The 19,409-nt window shown below is 44.7% G+C and overlaps 1 protein-coding gene across 4 annotated transcripts in view; it reads right to left on the bottom strand.

Annotated features, from left to right (window-relative positions):
• SAMD4A (sterile alpha motif domain containing 4A) overlaps nucleotides 1-15,743 on the bottom strand; it is a 216,372-nt gene extending 200,629 nt beyond the window's left edge. For 2 of the 4 annotated variants that reach the window (XM_019725735.3, XM_019725736.3), the window contains exons 1-2: nucleotides 15,602-15,743; nucleotides 13,804-14,427 (exon numbers count right to left, since the gene is read on the bottom strand). In XM_019725735.3, the coding sequence (XP_019581294.2) occupies nucleotides 13,804-13,999 (196 nt within the window). In that variant the 5' untranslated portion in view covers nucleotides 14,000-14,427; nucleotides 15,602-15,743. Of the gene's footprint in view, nucleotides 1-13,803; nucleotides 14,428-14,567; nucleotides 14,591-14,620; nucleotides 14,774-15,601 lie in introns of those variants that run through there. The other 2 variants (XM_074327456.2, XM_074327455.2) reach the window with 2 other exon arrangements.
• Nucleotides 15,744-19,409: the final 3,666 nt, after the last annotated feature.

The following is a 19,409-nucleotide window of genomic DNA, read 5'->3' as shown; positions in this document are numbered from 1 at the left end:
TGATTCAAAGCAGTTGCCAGATACTGCAAACAAAAATACAGGACCCCCAGTAAACTTTGAATTGCTGATGCCCCACAAATAGTTTTTAGTATAAGTGATACAAGTATGCCCGATTATTCATAGTGTAGCTGCAATTCAAAGTTAACTGGGTGTCCTGTACTTTAACTGGCAACCTACGCAAGGGGGATAAAGCACAGGCCCGTCCCTCCAGAAGCCAACATTCCAATGCAGGCTATCGGTATAAAAACGTAGACATTTTGAACTTTTTATTTTTAAAAATGTACTCTCATCTACATTTCACCAATTCTTAATCTTTGTCACCTTACATCTTACTACTTGAGAGTAAGCTGCAGATGCCATCATGTCTCCTCAACCCGTAAGACTCCACTATGCGTGTCTTAGCACTGCCATTTTTCTAATGTGACCAAGGTATGATGATAGTATTAAGGAAATTTAAAATTATTATCATATTATCCCCTATAATGGATAGAGTCCACATTTACATTTCACCAGTTGTCCCAATACTGTCCTTTATGGCAATGTGTTTTTCCCAACCCAGGATCCAGTCCAGAACCCCATGTTGCATGAAGTGGTCACCTCTCTGTAATTTCTTTTACTCTGGAACAGTTCCTCAGCTAGCATGGTAATTGCAATCCAGTGTGCTAAGTGCACAGCTGGTGACGTGTAGAGGGGATGTGGCAGCACTATGGATGGCGAGGCACCTCCTTTCTTGTCTTCTATCCAAGGACTGAACACCAGCGGATGAACACCACTTACCATTTTAACTCTTGAGGAGTTCAACAAAATACCCAAGCATTTCCTGTTTTAACTCTGGGAGTCTTTCCCCTCTCTCAGTGAGAAGTGGGGGAAGTCTTAAAGAAAACCAGCAGCAGCAATTCTGTCCTCATTATTCCTATTTAAAATACTGCAAACTAAACATATACGCACCACAATTACTTCCATGTAACCCACCCGGCAACTTAATATCAGAATCACACACAAGGTTCAAGTTTGACCTTCCAGCTCACAATTTCAATATTTTAACTGTGCTCAGATCATCTGCAAATACCACAATAATCTGGAAAATTTGCTAACACAGCTCATTCTGCCACAAAGAGAAAATGTGAGAATAGAAAGGTTTTGTTAAAAACAAACAAACAGGAACAATGACAAGAAACCATTCTCCTTTTCCAACGGACACTTACTTGTTCAATGAAAGGTAAAGGTGGAAACAATATTAAAGAATAAAAAGCAAAGCATAATTATTTTCTAGTTTAGCTGAGGTATGCAAAATTACTCAAAGGTTTCCCGCTGAATGATTTTGAGTTGGAATAATAACTTTTATGAAGTTATCTTTTTAATAAAAAAACTTTTAAAAAACTTAATTATCACAAATTTTTAAAGAATCCAGATCTGCCAATTTATGTACAGAATCACTATGGCATGCTTTCACTGGCTCCTTGAAAACTCATACTAGAGAATTTGCAGGCAGTGGTACAGTGGTCACAACACAGCATTTTATGCAACTTTCCCCAAAGAAATCTTTAGCATTGACATCTAACTCCTTCATACTCGAAGAGAGTGCACTCAATGATCTAATCAATTAAAAGGATGAAAGTGGACACAAACTGACCTTTGACAAATTACAGGCAGGGCAGCCTCTGGGGACACTGAGCCATACAGCTGCAAGTCCCAACTGACTCCTCAGACCCAGGCCTTGGTCCAGACCCAGAGGTGGCTGGTGTTCATCTAGAAAACCATGTGCTTACCGTGTTTCCCTGAAAATAAGACCTAGCCGGACAATCAGCTCTAATGCGTCTTTTGGAGCAAAAATTAATATGAGACCGGGTATTATATTATATTATATTATATTATATTATATTATATTATATAAGACCCGGTCTTATATGATAGTAAAATAAGACCGGGTCTTATATTAATTTTTGCTCCAATAGATGCATTAGAGCTGATTGTCCGGCTAGGTCTTATTTTTGGGGAAACACGGAATTTCAGCTCTGGCGAATGAGCAAAAGCTCAGAAAAAGAACTCAGAGTTATTTTCTCGGACCTTGTAAACACCCACATTCTGGAACTTTTTTATCCTGTTGTTTCAGTTGGTCATTTGAGAACAACGTCACCCTGCATTTATATAACATGGTGCAGCTCACAAAGTACCTAACACACACATCATCCCACATCATTCTGTAAGTTTCGTAGGGGTAACTCCATTTCACAAATGAGGAATCTAAGGCTCTGCAAGTTTAAATAATTTTTACAAGGGGACACACTTATCAACGATCAGGCCAAGACCCCAACCCACGTCTGTTGTAAGAGACTGAAAGGTAACAGCGTCTATTTCTTGCATCTGGCCTTCATCACACACCTCTTGGTAACAGCACCAGGATTAGCATCTTGTCCTGTTTTATTATTAAATCTTTATGCACTTAGTTTTTTCTCACAACCAAGATGTAAACCCCTTTTGGACTAGGGCTATGACTAAATTTCTCTGTATTCATTCATCCATTCTTTCAATAAAAACATACTGAGACCACCTATGTGCCAGGCATAATATTAGGTGCTGAAGGACAAAAGCGGCACAGGCTAGTCTGAAAGGCAGACGATGACCATACCCGGCACTGTGATTGTACCTGCAGGGTACCATCGAGCCCTTAAGGGTCAGGACACTCTCAGGAGGAATTGCAATTGGTCCACCACACCGTGCAAATGAACACCCAGAAAGGAACCACTTCACCAGCCAGTGAGTGAAATCCCTCCCACAGGCAGCGGGGCAGTCATGAATGACTGCCAGTTCTCTGGGATTTAGGGTAACTTCAGAGTGGCTGAGTCAGATTCTACATAAACCAAGAGGACATTACTGGCACTGTGATTAAAACATGCTAAAATTAAGCCAAACCTAGATTTTCTGGTCAAGATGGCAGAGTACGTAAATACTGTATTTACCTCCTCTCACGACCACAACAAAATTACAACTAAACTACAGAACAACCATCATTGAGAATCACCTGAACTCTAGCTGAACCAAAGCCCTACAACTAAGGACATACAGAAGAAGCCACCTCTAGACTGGTAGGAGGGGCAGAGACACAGAATGGGCTGGTCCCACATCCACACGTGACCATGAAAAAGGAGAGGGCTATCTCGGCTGTGGAGGTTCCCACCCCACCCGTAGAGGAGCACGGGGTCCCAGCCGCAGGCTTCCCAGGCGGCACCCTCCACAACCAGATTGAAACAACTACTTGTCTTGGAGATGATGGGCCCTGGAAAAACACACTTAAAAAATAAATTAAAAGTTAAAAAACAGTTTCTTAAAAAAAAAAAAAAAAAATGTATGTGAGTGGTAATCATCTTCCAGCAACACACAAATCTGTGCTTTATTGTGAGTGAAGAAACAAGAAAAGAAGGGGGGATAATCTGGAAACCACTTCAAAGAGACCATCCTGACAAACACTCTGACACTCGGGTAAAGAAAGCATCACTCAAGCCCAGCACAAATAGTCCTTCAATGTGGTGACCTTGATGGCTGAGTCAACCTGGCAAAGTTGTGAGATACCAGGTCACAGACGGGGATGGGGGGTGGGGTGGGGGGGCCGTGATTGAGTGTAATGCCAGCCCTTACCCTACTAGCTGCTACCTGACCTCAGTCTTCTCAAATCTTCAACAGAGGAGCTGGAGTAGATCAGGTCTCTTCCACCTCCTTCATTTTATGCTGGTATAAAATGAAATCAGTAGAATTCACTCTCACACCAGTTGTAACATGTTTTCCTAAACTAATCTTCAGAAATTTTGCCCCATTTACAAACAATGGAAAAGCCTGTTTTAATTTACAGCCCTCAGTTGGTGCTCTGCCCAATTCCAGATCCTAAGGAGATCCTAACCCAGCTCATCAATTGCTCGTGTGTCAACGTAAGGATACCATCAGCTATTAGATAACACATTCCTCATTCTTTCCTCTCTGCAGCTTGTACAGCCTGTTTCCTTCCCCCAGTCCTGCCCATTCATGCAGAGGCAGCTGAAGCCTCCATTCCTTGAGTCTCCCTCATAGGAAGGGAAACGTTTGAATCAATGACTTCACTTACGAGTAATTTTTTAAAAATGCCAGTGTAAAAATGAAGCCAAGCCCTATCAAGCTCCAGAGGATTAAAAAATGATAAATAAGAGTTACATGAAAATTGAGAAGCTGAAAATAATTCTTCCAAGATCAAATTTATAAAATGTTAGAGTGAAACATATTAAAACTACCATTAAATATCCTTAAGTACTTTTCTTTTAAATGTCAACATGTTTATTTACCTAAGAACTGGAAGAGATCTGCAACATTCCTATAGTGCTGAGGATTCAACACAGGCTTTTGGATCAGAAACACCTTGGTAAGCTTAGCACATTTCCAACCACTCTCAACCTAAGTCTGCTCATCTGTAAAATGGAGTTAATATCGACTTTGTGGGATTTATATACTTTAGAAACCAGTTATTAAGCATTTGCTTTGGTTAAGACTCTGGATAGTAATAAGCATATTATCTAATTATTGCAATACATTGCTTTTAATTTTCACAACCATTAGTTCTGCTTCTTTGTATCATTCCCCTGTTCAATAACTAGAGACAGTGGTTATGAGTGTGTGTAGGTACACAGTGCCTGACACTTAGAAAGTGCTAAAGGGAAAAAAAGGCAGAAAAAAGAAAAAGAAGGAAAAGGTAGCTGCTACCATACGAAGAATGTCCTATGGTCACTTTTAGAACTACATGGAAAGAACAAGAAGATTCACAGGCAGAGACTGCAATTATGAGTTACCTTTGCTAACAAATGATTGACACTCGGGGCTTATCACTGCTGTTGGGTGGCCTAAAAGAAGCAAGATAGAATTCAGTTCATTACATCTTTTCTTAAACGTGGTGGCCCTGCTCATCATAGCGACCTAGCCTCATCTCACTGCCTACCTCAAAGCCGAAACATAAAATTACTCTATAGGTGCATGACTTAAACAAAAGCCACAAATCTGTGGCCCAAACAGGCCAGGAAGTACAGGAGGAATACACTGGAAATAATTTGAAGAAGACTTTGAAGACCTTTATTCATTCATGCTTCATTTATTCACTCATAGTGTCTCTCTTTTTCTTCTCTGCTCCCACAGTTTTGTTTTCTTATCTTTATTCCTGATTCACAGAAGTCATAGAATCTTCAGGTTAGGAGGTTATTTGGAGGTCATCCAAGGGGTCACAACTTCTTTTCTAAAGAAACTCATACTGAGTTCCTTCATTGAAGAGGCATGTGGAATGGTGCTGAAGTGAGATTGCTTGTTTCCTCCCTGACCAACGGAATAATGACAGTTCCTACATCATCTCATAGGGTGGTTGGGATAAATACTAAATGAGCTAATGCATTCACTAAGGTGCCTGGCACAAAGCAGGAATAGGAACAATGAATAGGAACAAGTCGATTTAGAAGTATTATTCTGTGTACTGCACAATGCTAAATGCTTGTCCACCTCTGGTGAAACCCAAGCCACTGCCTCCAAAACAGTGTACGCCATTGTTTGGAAGCTCTAATCATTATAGTTTTTCTTTACTTTGAGCTAAACGAACTGTAGCTTCCACACACTACCCTCTACTTGGATATAGAATAGAACCCCTCAATGCCAAGCCAACTTTTCAAAGAACCAGTGATAGTTGTCATGTTCTCTGCTCACCTTTTTCTCCAGCCTAAATGTTCCCTGGTTCTCAAGTGCCCCACCATGCTCTTTCTCTAGACACAACCTGACTTGTCCATCTCCCTCAAATTATGTACTCAGACTCAAGGGACCGTCTGGCCTGGCCGGACCTTATATTGTATTGTATTCAGAACAGGTCTTCTTGTATCATATACTGTATCATATATCTAATGTGATTATTAGATATTATTAAAGGTTTAGTGGCTTTGGAGGCAAGCATATTATATTATTCGTACTAAGCTATAAGTCTACTAAAAGCCAAATGTTCTTTTCATGCACACTACTGCTGAACCATGCCGTCTCTAAGTTAGGTCCAGGGGAAGCAAATGTATGGGCTATGCTTTCAGTGGCTTAATAGTCACCTTGTTATATTCAAACGCTGTTTGGATCACAATTCAGTCATCAAGCCCTTAGCAACTATCCCTCTAGGTCCATCCACAGACTTGATCAGTACACCTTCTCAGCCCAGCTCACACTGCAGCTCTCACCCACCAGTTTCAGGCGGGTATCACCTGACAGCATCTTGCCTCGATTGTCCCACTTCTCTCTAGCTTTCTGCCTTGGGGCTTCTCTGACACCACAGCCTGGGACACAGTGGAAAGGCTCCAGCTCCCACATGTGCACACCTGGAAGTACATGGACTTAGCACCATGGAACACCCTTGACCAAGTTGAGAGGGGAGCCTGTGAATAAATGCCCACCTCATCTGCCACTCGATCCCTTCTGAGGCACAGTCCACGTGGCTCCTCAGAGGGTCCCATGGGACTGAGCCTCAGTTACCCACAGCAAGGACTAGTTTGATTACACAGGCTTATTGTTGGCTTTCCTTCCTTCCCTGTTTCTCTCCTTCCAGCCTCTTCCCTGTTCCCTGGGATTAGTGCCCAAAATAAAACTATCTGCACACCAGCCCTTGCCTCAGGTTCTGCTTTCTTGGAGACCCCAGGCTAAGTCATACATCAACACAAACGATGATACAGAACATGTGAGCCCCAAGACACAGCACCCAAGACCTTCCTTGAGGCTGACTGCAGACACAGACAAGCCTGTTAGTCACTGAAGCTACTCCAACGCCACACAACTAGACTGTCACCTGTCACCCAGCCTCCCCGCATCTCCATTTGATTCATCAAGAAACACGGGGCTTTGTCAAAGGCAATGCTGAATCCTAGATATGGGATACCTATCAGAATTCCTGTATCTGCCCACAACACAGAAATCTCTCTGTAAATGCTATTCCCTTCCTTTCCCACTCCCCCACCAAAAAAAACCAAATGATATTAGTTCTCCATGTCCCATTCTTAGGAAAACCAGGCTGCTTCCTATTGCCTCATCCAAATACTAGCAAATTAAGTTTGAAATACTCTTCTGGTCTTTTACACAGGATCAGTGTTCACCATACAGATCCCTACAAGGTCCAGAACCTACTCTCACCCTCCTTTTGTCTTTTTCAAATGGAGACAATGTTATTTAGGGAGGCTTCAGGTGATTCCCTTAGTCCTTTGACTTCAGAAATTCAAACGTGGTTCTGCATTGCCATTTAAGCCACACATTAATATCACGTATTTGGCACACATCCTCGCACAGGTAAAAGTATATACAAAGGAAATCAATGTTCTATATGTATTTATGCTGCACACACAAACACTTGAATTCTACTGAAAGGTCAGGATAAGCCACTTAAGAAATTCCAATGATTGAGCTTTATGGGAGTGTGATGGGGAGGTAAGAAGAGCTCTCTCCCATCCGGTCTCTGGAATTAACATTCCTGCTCTTTCCAGCTCAACTTTACATCCATAGCATCAGCAAAAATGAATCTTTCCTGAAGCCTCATTTTCCATGGGACGCTGTTCATTAGAATGCCTGGAAATTACAGCAAGGGCACATCCAAAAAACTCGGGGAAACGCTACAACAGAAGCCAGCTCTGCCTTCCTCAAACCCAGACTCAATTCGGACTGTGAGAGACAGTTCGAATGTCTCTGAGCCTGGGGAAATCCCAGTGCTTGACCAGAGATTTTCAAATTGCTCTCCGTGGAGTTAGGGTTGGGGGGTGGTGATGGAGGGGTGGGGGCTTCCACCTACTTCCCATAAGCTTTCATGTAACTTTTCACTTGCAAACAAAAATTTTCTGATACACAGCCATAAAACTTAAAGCCAATGCAATTACCTCTAATCTACCTTCCACCTAACAGTCTATGATCTTTCTACTGAAAGGTGGTCTATACCTGTGGCAGCAGCATCACCTGTGAGTTTATTAGAAAGGCAGGAAATCAGTATTTTCTCTTCTCTGGTGTCAATTCTCTTTAAAATTACATTTCTGTGAGATATGCTGGTGAGTTTCAGTGATTTCTCAGCCCTTCTGTAGGGACAGAGCCCCAGACAGCAGTTTCCAGGCTCGGCCTAATGTGGAAAGGTGCTGGCTCAGGTAGTAAATGGCCAACTGTGATTGGATGGCCATCAGCTGTGGCTAGTTGGCCATCAGCTGTAACCAGTGAGCCATTGGCCACTAATGTAACTGCTGTGGCTACGCTAGCAGCAAATGGGGGGCTAGCAAAAAGATGGTGGCTGAGCTAGCAAGACCGGATTGCAGAGAGGCGGATGCCGCCAATGAGAACATAGTAATATGACTCCCTTATTTATGACTCCGTGGGTGTTCCTTTTTGGCCTAACCATGTCCTGCTTTCTTATGTGGGGAACGGGAGCAGAAACCCCGCAGGCCACCCCACGTGACACCTTCTAACCCTCGTTTCACCTTCATTTGTTCATTTAAACAAACCAATTTGACTGCTGTTAAGTTTGTCTGCCTTTTACTTGCTCTGATGGGACCTGTTTATAACGCTCAGGTCCTGAAGCCCTTGAGCAACCCAAGCTAAACAACCAAATCCAAGTTGTTCACAACAGAGTACAGATGTGTACGACCAACCCAAAGAACATTACAACATCCTACAAGAAAAGTGTTTCAGATATAAAGCTCCTATATATTTCTTTCAACAAAATGATACCTTCTTTTCACATTCACCAAGTGAAGGAAAAAAAGTGTTGACAGGTTATTTGGGAAAACTGGGTCAGTGCTGCATTTTTTGAGGACCCAACGTGATAGAGAATAAGAAAGCGAAAATGTAGAAGGTGGAGCAAATTAAGTTCATATCTTTAGGGTTCCAAGCCATCTCCAATCTCCTCTGTAATCCTTTAAATAAAAAGAGTTCCTATCATTTAAGCAAACATTATTTATATACATTCTATATTAATTAGAGGTAAATTTAAACATAGAATAGGTCCTCACTGGATTATTAATAATTAACTTCTGAACAATAACAAAGTTTTATTAGCTCCATTTTACAGATGAGAAAACTGAGGCTCAGAAATTGATTGACTAAACCAGTCTGACTGATTTCAAAATCTATACTCTAAGAACCTTCTACAATGTATCCCCTCCCATGGATATAACAAATATATGGCCACCCGGACAATATTTTCTTTTCCTCTCCATCTCAGTCCTTTCTTCTCCTCCATGTAACAATGCTGATAGCTGCTCTGAGGGGATGATGCCACTAGGTGGCCAAAATGGAAACCGTCTGAAGCAAACTTTGCCTTACTTCTCCCATTTATTGCCTCTCAGAGGATCATGTATATGCTGAAAAGCTCTTTCCCAAAAGTGTACACACACACACACACACACACACACACACACACCTTTCTTTTTTAACTCTTTTCCTAAAAGTCTTCTTGGGTTTTCTATCATCTCTGCAGGGTTAAGTCCAAATACCTTAGCTGATACAGTCCTGCACACCCATAACTTCTGTTTTAACTTCTGCTTCTTAGAACTTGACATTCTACACTCTTCTAGCCACTCTGAACTCACTATTTCCTGCACACAACTAGGCCTTTTCATAAGACAACATTTTTATAAATATTATCCTTTCTGCTTAGAAAACACCTTCATTCCTGTTCTCTACAATCCTTTTGACATATTACAACTCATTTTTACAACTCCTATTCACCCTTCAAAACTCAATCCAGATCTATCTCTTCTTTAGTGAAGTCTTCCCCGACTCCCCCAGCAATTAGCTGCTAGGTTCACAATGTTTCCCATCCACATCTACGCTTGAGCACCCAGGACATTGTGTTAGTCATTTACTCAACACAGAATATCTGTGTACCCATCACTCATTTGGACGATAGTAAGTTACCTTCATATTCCTACTGCATAACACAGCTCCAGGAAAATAGTAGGCAGTCAGAAAATGTATGTGGAATGAATAAGTAAAAAAAGTCACTACAAACAAGATCTTATCCAGTGCCATCAGGAAAACCTCTATTCTTCTGCTTTCTTTTTATTCCATTTGTGATCTAAAAAAGCAACTCAGGGTATGGCATACCTACACAATGGAAACCCAAAACTATACAAATCATGGAGCCAACATTTTCACCCTCTAATGAGAGTAAATACCCTCACTTTATAATGTTCACAGTTAGTTTTGTCTCAAGCACCACCATTTCAGATAATCCCTTTCTCTTGTATTTCATTATAAGTAAAGCAATCATCTTTTTGCCATTCATTTACTACAAACATATACAATTTCTCCACAAAATATGCACTGTTTGTGAGTTACTAAGTCGTTGTGGTTTCACTTATGAATCTCCATTTCAAACACTGTTTCCATTGGAAAGTATATTTCAAGTCCAAATGACAAAAATCATAAACAAACAATGCCACAGAACCTATTTTTCTTTGGGAGACTGCAGGTAAAGTCAGTGGGTTCCATCTTTGCCATTTTTAGGTATCGAATGACCTATTAGCCCCAGAAACAGTCATCTACAAACGGAAACTCTGAGACTGGTCAGAAGTCTCAATGTTAACCTGGGCTGGTGGCTGAAGGGTACTTATCTAAGATTACAAGCATTCTGGAAACAAGCCTCTACTTAAAGAGCTGATCATGACCGACCCACTGACCAAATCTGGTGACACACTGACACACACACCCATACCCATAGGAACTGACTCAACCAAATTTTTTTTTTTTTTATCTCAGATGACTATGAACCTGAGACAAAGGATGAATCAGCAAACCACTAGATTCTCAATAAACGCTTAATTTAAGAGAATGAAAAGTTAATATCAAAATACATCCCATGGATCTCAAATAAACCAGCTTTAATATGAAGGGTTCTCTCTCTAAAGTCGGTCCGGGAGGAAACAGAGCCAAGTTCATACTATTACAAACACTTTTGTATTATACTGAGATCAAGCCCCAGATATGAATTTGGTTCCCATTCACCAAGTTTTAAAATCTCCCAACACCTGAAGAAATATGTGTTTGTTTAATTAATAATTACAAAATAAAGGAATACATGGTGATTTTGGTATAGGGAACTTCAGCCAGCCAATGAATGAGTCATTCTACACAGCCTAGTTTTCTGAATGGGTAAGAGCTTTACAGATGGAAACAGCTTTGGAGGTCAATTATCTTGAGTGTCAATATGTCCAAAGTTTATGGCCGATTTACCTCTCTTCTCAAAGAATGTATTTTAAAATGTATCCTTTTTGGTAGTTTAATGATAAATAGCAAATTACTCATTTTGTTATTATAGAGTAATGCCTACAGGGCCAATTGAATGTACAGGGATTCCTCTCCTAACATTCCCAAACCTTCAGGGCTTTTGCTCCCAATTCTGTGTCTAAAGTTATAAATTTTCTGTCTCTTTTTTGGTTGTCAAGCTGTCCCAGATCACTTTTCACTCTTGGTCACAGCAGACGCTCACCCCGTTCTAAATGAGCTACCCCTAATCTGCAATGGATTATTTTTCAAATTAAAAAAAAAAGTTAGGATTGTTGTCTAAAATAAGAGTAATTATGTTCCAAGAGAGGGTCTGAAGTATTCTCCTGGACTTTATGACATCAATTCTGGTGGCTGAGTGGGCATTTTTGCCCCTTTCCTAGTTCTTAGCTAGGTTCCGGTTCCGTAAGAGAGCCACAATCCAGACCCAGGTATGCTATGACACCTCTTGATGCTCTTTGTGGTCCCCATGCTGCAGTACAGCAAACCATCACACGACCTCACTAATGAATATCTGTGCTGGCCCCACAACAAAACAAGTGCAAAGGTTTCCAAGAAAGCTGGTCCAGGTTGAAAGATTAATCCAGAAACGGGAAAATGGTCCCTATCTTACATAACGGTTCTAGATGGCGTACATCTACAGCATTTAGCAGCAGGTGTCTTACACAAATAAGTATGGAAAAAAAATTTTGAGGGAAAAATTATGAAATGACTTATAATAGTCTTGGTTTACTTAATTACAAAATTTTTAAAGAAAGCAACCTCTTTTTAATACTATACATTTAATTACTTCACTTACTAAACTGCTACATTGTTGGAAAAAGTCTGCTTTACTCAAAGGTAAAAAATGTTCTAACACTTGAGTAACCTAAAGATTAATTATCATTATTTTAAACAGTCCCTACAGACACTGAAGTCAAGCATTCAACATAAATGACTGTACTTAAATCTTCTGCATTCCTCCCAAAATGCAAAAGTTTATATAACCTTGTTTGTCAAACCTGAGAAAGCAAAATCAAGCAGGTAAACCAGGCCACCCTGTTACATTAAGGACAGAAGTAAAGAGAGTAGACATCAATTATCCTAGTTATGCTTCCACTCCCTTATGAAGGAGGCTGGCCCTTCAGCTATCTATAAATGTAGAACTGAAGGAAAGAGATGCTGCCACTGCCACCCTTGTGAGGAATGGGGTGGGCTGTAAGCCTCCAGCCAAATCCCAGGGGGGCCTGTGGGATCTCCCTCAATATGGCCCTCCATACTTGGCAGCACAGGATCCTCTGGGTGCAGTCCTGCCTGCTCAGGAAAAGGGCTGTGAGGATTTCCAGCGGTCACTTCCAGCCTACGATTCTATATATGGAAACATCCCATCCTGGCGTGTTCAGCATCATGAGCACCACACCAGGGAGGAGGAGTGAGGAGGAGGCTAGCTCCCCTCTTGCTGCCCTGATGACATACTCACTTTGGTGTCTCCCAGGCCCTGCTGTCCTGGACTGGACCTTGCCATCAAATGGCAGCCCATACCTCTACTGAGTCTTGCAGGCTAGCCACTCTAACATGGAACAGCTGGAAGAGGACCCTGCATTCTTTTCTCTGCATAAACACTGGGGGCTCTGTTCACCCTCCTGCTGCAGCACGAACTAAAGAATTTCCCCTATCCAGAATTACAACCAACAGACCTTTTCCCCATCCCCCATCCTCACCCCCCTCACCCCAGGACATAATTTCAGTCTGTCACCACCCATGCTAGCAAATAGCAAACTGCTGGACCTTTCGCGTATATTTATTCACTTTCTATACTAGTTGAAGTGTCTAAAAATACTAGCAGGGTAGCATGAAACAATTGTTATATTCGGTAAAGTTTCCTTAAAAAAAGCATCACGGACTTTGATTCATGCCTGCTGTCTGTGAGACCCTTTCTACAAGATGCCTATCAATGTGAATAACGTCACGACAGATAAGTATATCCAAATAGTATATGAACTGCAAATATTTTTATCGTCTGTGGCATCACCTACATATTATTCAGAAGACAGAACTCTAAAACTGGAATATCCGTGGGGGAAAACCTAATAATAAAATTGGACTTTCATATATTGCTCATACAGCCTAATCGAAGCTTGGTTTCCGAAGGGCAGTCCTGGGCTTCTTCGTGTATTGCTGAAATCCAGAGCTACGTTGCCCAAAAGAAGAAGAAAAAAAGCCCAGAAAATCCAGACTCTACGTGACCTGACTTACTTATTTCCCAGGAAACTGCATGAGAGAAAAATCAATCATTCATGCTACCGTAGCTACCACACCGAATGGACTGAAGGAGTTGACAGTGGGCAAAACCCCAAAGCGGCCAGTGGAGGTAGGTGGGCGGCATAAGCTATGGGGAAGAGGTTGAGAGGCCAAGAGCCCCGGGGGCCAGAGCGGTCCGTGTCCCCGCGGAACAGTGGCCGGAGCCTGGGCCCCAGGCTGGGAATGGGTGTGCGAGGGGTGGGGGTTGGGGAACAGGCGGGACGGCGGCCGCGCACTTACCCGGGGTGTTGGCCTCGCCTTCCAGGACGTGCAGCTCCGCGCAGTCGGCCAGCGAGTGCTCCAGGCAGAGCTGGAGGAAGCGGGCCTGGGTCTGGCTCACGCGCTTGAGTAGCGACAGCAGCGCAACAGTCTGCTCGCACTCGTTCCAGCCCTTAAACCAGCCCGCCAGCACCCCGACCTGGTCGCGAAACATCATGGTTAGGGGGCGGCCCTCGGTCTACAGAGCCCCCTTGGAGCCCCAGCCCGCCCCGCCCGCCCCAAAGTTTGGCGGAGCCGCAGCCCCGCGGCCGCCGGAGACGCGTTCCGGTTCCAAGGTGGCTCTGGTGCCCGGACGCTGCAGGTATAGCCTCGGCTCTTGCCTCTCTTGTCTGGTTTCAGTTACGTTCCGGTGGTTCTGGCTGATTTCCCCAGAGATGATGACAGACAGTAGCACGGAAATGTTTCTTTTTAAAAAATAGCGATTAAAAAATAATCCCTACAAGGCACACAAACTGAATGAAGAATGCTCTCTTTCCCCACCCTTCTCACAGCTTTGGGATGGTGATTTCCGGCGTCCCGGGGTCTCTTTCCCGCTGGGCGGCAGCTCGGACCCTTTACACCCGCATTCCCGAGCGGCGATCACCACTGGAAGGAGAGAAAGGGCTGCAGTGAGACCTCGGCCAGCGAGGGAGCGCGCCCGGGAAACGAATGCATCAAAGGGGGCGGGGTAGGGGGGCGCCCTGCGGGGGTCTCAGTCCCCCAAATTCTGTCCGCTCCCTCCGCACCCGGATGGCGGAGATCAGCTATTCCTGTTATGGGAATGGCAAGGAGCCTCTACCCAGGTGCTGGAGGAGACCCCACGGCTTCCTGTTGCTGCCGTTGAGAGCTGCTGGTGCTCCCCACACACCCCACCCGGGGTGGCCTCGGGGGCTGTGTCTGCGAACACCAGCAACAGATTTTCCTCGCGCAGAAAACTTGCAATGCGGCTGCGAAGGGGCTCGGGGATGGGGGTGGGGGCTAATGCAAAGCAGAGGCGGAGGCAGCAGGAGCCGGAGTTCCTTCCTCCTCCTCCTGCTCCTGCTCCTCCTCCCAGAGAAGCAGCCGAGCGGCTGCAGCTCCATCTACAGCAACAGCCAGCATCTCCACCGCCAGGCGCCCCTCTGGATTTAGGCCGTGAGCAGCCGCGGCAGCAGCTCGAGACAAAAATAAACTCTCCACACCCAAAGCTCCGCGCCCAGCGGGCGGAGGCGCAGCCGGGAGCCCCTAATCCCCCGCACCGCACCGCTCCAGCCCACCCGGGAGGTCTCCAAGGGCCTGCTTCGCCCTGAGCGATCAGAAGTGTGCGTGCGTGTGCTTATGTGTGTGTACGGGCGTGTGTGCTTTAGGCATCCTGCCCCCTCTGCCGCCGCCAACGGACGGGTCTGTCCGGCCCAGCGCCTGGTCCGCGCCTCCTAGGCCAAAAGCCGCACGGCCCCAGGCGCACACCGAGCGCGGAGACAACCCGAACCCGCAGTACTACTTCCCCCGGCAGGCAGGGCGGCTCCGCGGGGACTGCGTCTCCGCGCCGCCGGCACACGCCCCCCAACGACCGCCAAGAAGAAAGTTCAGCTTCGGGGTCTCTCCGAGTCCAACCCCTGTCGGGGTGGCCGCCGCCCGCAAAGAAGGGAGCCCAGAGGCTCAGCCCTCGATGGGGCGGCTCGATTCCAGCATCCCGCTACCCTGCTCCCAGAACTTCTCGAGCAGAGAAAGAAATCCCCCGGGGAGGGGACCCAGTGGCCAGCGGGTCCCCTGCCGCGAGCGGAAAGAAAGGGGCGCTCACCTCGACGCGGCTCATACCGGCGGCTCGGGGCCCCACGCGCGGGTCCGGGCCCGCGGCGGCTCTCAGCGAGGTTGGGGGCGCCCGGAGCGCGGGCCGCGGGCCATGCCGTCGGGGCGGGCGGCGCTGGGAGAGTGCGGCGCTGCGGGTCAGGGCTGCTGCCGCCGCCGCTGCTGCTGCCTCCAGTGTCGGCTCGCGGAGGACTGAGCCGCCGGAGCCGGAGCTCCCCACATGCTACTGATTAACATACACCATTACATCATGGGCTTGGCAGGGAGCGCCCGAGCAGGGGGAGAGGAACCCGGGCGGCGGCGGCGGCACGCGGGGGGAGTTGGGGGGAGGATCCCCGGACCCGGCGGGTGGCTGGGGGTGGGAGGGAGCGGATTCCTAAGTGGGGACCAGAAAAGGGGAGGGAAGCCGAGAGGGAGGAGCCAGATGGCGCAGAGGGGTCGGGTTGGAGGAACGGCAGGGCGGAGGGAAGAAGTTTGGGGAAGGGGAGGGATCCGAGTGAATTCCTCCACGCTGCAGCTTGCATGTTCTAGAGGGGCCAGGGCGCTCGAGTCCCCCGAGAGAGGGCTGGAGGGGACCGGGAGGGCGCTGGAGCGGAGGTGGTGCTGCCACCGGCTGCTAGTCCTTGGGAATGTGGTTCGCCGACTCCGGTGACCCGTCGGCCTGACCCGGGCCGGGCGGCGGCGGAGACTTGGGGCCACTGCCGCCGGGGCGTGGACGGGTTCGGGGGCGTCGCGGACGCCTAGGGCGGAGGAGGCCGAGGGGCGGTGCGCAGAGCTGGATGTGCCTGGGTGCTGGGCTCCGTGGGGCCCTAGTCCCAGGAGCGCGAGAATTGCCTGCTCTGATCACCCCTCGCCGGGGTCCGGCCTTGGATGCCCTCTGCTCCTGTCGGCGGCCTCGCGTCGGGCTCCGAGCCCCTCTCCGGCCTTGCGCTCCCTTAGGGAAGCCGCCGACTTCAGGGGCCAGCCTGGGAACTACGCCTGGGGCGCGGGCTACAGCTGCGAGCCTGGAGCGGAGTCGAGTGTCGCCCTAGGAGGCAGGGAGACGGGCGAGGCCACCTGTCAGGGCGTCTGAGTCGCCGGATTGGGCAGCCTTTACCTGGACCTGGAGAGTGCGTGAGGCCGAGACCAGGCTGGGGCTTCTGAGGTATTCGCGGCGCGGAAGAGGGTAGGAGAGTGCGGCGTAGGGACCCAGCACCACAGGGTGGCCTGGGAAAGTGTCCCCGCCTCGTCTCGACAGTAGAGAATTGGTTAAAAATACCCTAAAACCTAAAAGTCGCGGTACCTTCTAATGTGAGTTGGATATTCTTAGGTGGACTTGATCACTAAATCTGAACTATCTCATTTACAGTAAAAATACCGAGCCCTCGAACATTTTCTCTGGCAACTTGAGGCTTTGTTTATGAAAACAAAGTACTTCTGAGAAATCAGTGAAACATATGCTTCAGACCCATCCTTCCCTACTCTCTCTAATACAGTATTTTTGAAGATAAAGTTTCTGAGATATCATTACACTGATTAACACTTTAATCTTTCAACTCCAGCATATGTCCCTGGAATTTCGATCCTTTCCTTTCCAAACCTAGTTTCTGCACCGTTAAGTTCACATGAGACATGTGACAATACTTAACCATTTGTTGGATATTGAAAGGTCTTGTGGAGCTGCAAAAATTTAGGTGTTACCGTTAAAATAAGGTGTGTGAATAATTTTTTAAAGTTCATTATTAACCAACTAGGAAAGGTATCTGCATAATGTAATGAATATTTTGCCCTAAAAACAAAAATTCTAGAGTCAATGTTTTGTTTTTGTTTTGTGTCATTATTATAGAGGCATAAAATCTAGACATATTTTCTCCAAGACATTGCTATCAGTTAGCTAGTCTTTAGTATACTTCCTGTTAGGAGATTAGGAGGACAGTTAGAGCACTGGGTATCTTGCTATCAACTGCAGCCAAAACAGAAGTCCCCCATCTGGGGCTTTGGGAAGCCCCCACAAGTGATTTTTTTAGAAGTGAAAGAGACATCAGTTTGATTAACCTATTTATTGTCACCTGCAGTTTACTAAACGAATAGTAAAGGTAAAAAAAAAAAAAAAAAAAAAATACAATAAACCTTGAAGCAAATCTTCAAGAATTCTACTTATGCTGAAAAAAGAAAATACTGCCACCTACTGGAAAAGTGTAGTCCTTACAACAGCCTTTCACCTAGGAAAAGATCTTGGTTTAGATAATTTTTGAGCTATTTTTGAGAAATACAAACATGAGCCTGACAATGAATTCCCAGTCGCCCTTGTTTTGTGGGCTCACAATACTCGTGATTTCCCTTGCCTCTTGGTCTTCTCCCTGATGGAAAAGGGAGTGGAGATAAAACCCAGTGATGCTTTCACTTTTCTTCACAGAGAATGAAGTCAGAAGGAAAGAAATACTATCAGCTAAATGTATGTTTTTGTATTTAATGTGAATTTTTCGTATGTGAACCTGTACCCCATTTTTATGGATAATTAAAAAGTGACTAACAAGTACTATATATCCACATCAATTGGAAAAGAAATGAAAATGTGGGATAAAGGAGATTATTAATATCTCTCCACTATATTCCCATTTACTCACGTAAAAAATACCTATTATTCACTTACTTTGTGCCAGGCACTGAGTTAGGCAGTGAGTACACTGAGTACAGGTACTGAGTGTAATTCATTGTGGAATGGTATACCAACCAAAAGATTCTCTGTATGAATAAAAGATAAGATTATCAAACGAATTAACATTCTCAACATTACTATGCTTTTCTCCTCCCTAGAAACTAGAAAGGAAAAATATTGGTGTTTCTCAGTGAATAATACTTTGGTCAAACAACTCAATGTTCAAATGTTTCAAAGATGACAACTTCAGATAGATCAGTGCCGTGTTTATCAAGCACAACTTAAGAAGATGTCTAGGTCCTGCTTGTATCAATAAGACATCTTGAGTGTCCAGGTGTGTATATTTTAAATTCATATCTCTTCTAGCCATAATAAGGTAAAACAAGAAAAAGAAATGGAGTGGTTGTAGAGACATTAGAGCAGGTTATCTTTAATTATTTGCTGTATGAATTATCAAAAGTATTAAAAGTATTAAAATCTCCACATAAAGGTAAATGACAATAATTATCATTCATTCAGTCATTCAATAAATATATATTAAGCATTTATTCTGTGTCATGTCCTCAAGATGCAATATTGAAGATGCATGGTGTTTTCTATCTAACATAAAAGCCTATGTATATTTATATTAAATGTAATATATAAAATAAAAGTTACAAATAAAATTTCATATATTCATTATATATTTATGTGTGTGTATAGGCAAAGGTGTGAAAAGATTTACACCAAAATGGAGAAATGGTAACTAACTACTAATGATTTTTCCCTGTATGGTAGAATTACTGAGGATTATTATCTTGTTTCTCTATATTTTCTAATTTTTCTACCAAAATTAAGAAAACTTAAAACACTGCATGAGCTCAGGACCACTGACTAAAATTAAATTTAGAAGTATCCTAAAGAAACTGCACTGTAAAACTTAGGTTTTCAACTCCCAAGGATTGTTTATGGGTCTGCTTTGCTTCCTACCTGGGTCTTGTCCTAGCCTCATTACTGTGTCTCCCTGCCTCAGCTCTAGTCTGACCACTCCACAGCTCAGACACTTTCTGTGGTTTCTCACTGGACATTGAATACATTCCAGGCTCTTTGGCCTGAAATACAAACACTCCAGTATTTGGCCACTGTCTGCTGCTCTGGACTTCTCTCCTACACTTCATTCACT

This window comes from Rhinolophus sinicus, chromosome 3 (assembly GCF_057876585.1).
Source record: "Rhinolophus sinicus isolate RSI-liver-muscle chromosome 3, RSI-T2T, whole genome shotgun sequence".
NCBI lineage: Eukaryota > Metazoa > Chordata > Mammalia > Chiroptera > Rhinolophidae > Rhinolophus > Rhinolophus sinicus.
The sequence above is the reverse complement of the archived record's forward strand: the minus strand, read 5'-3'. Positions and strand labels throughout refer to the sequence as shown.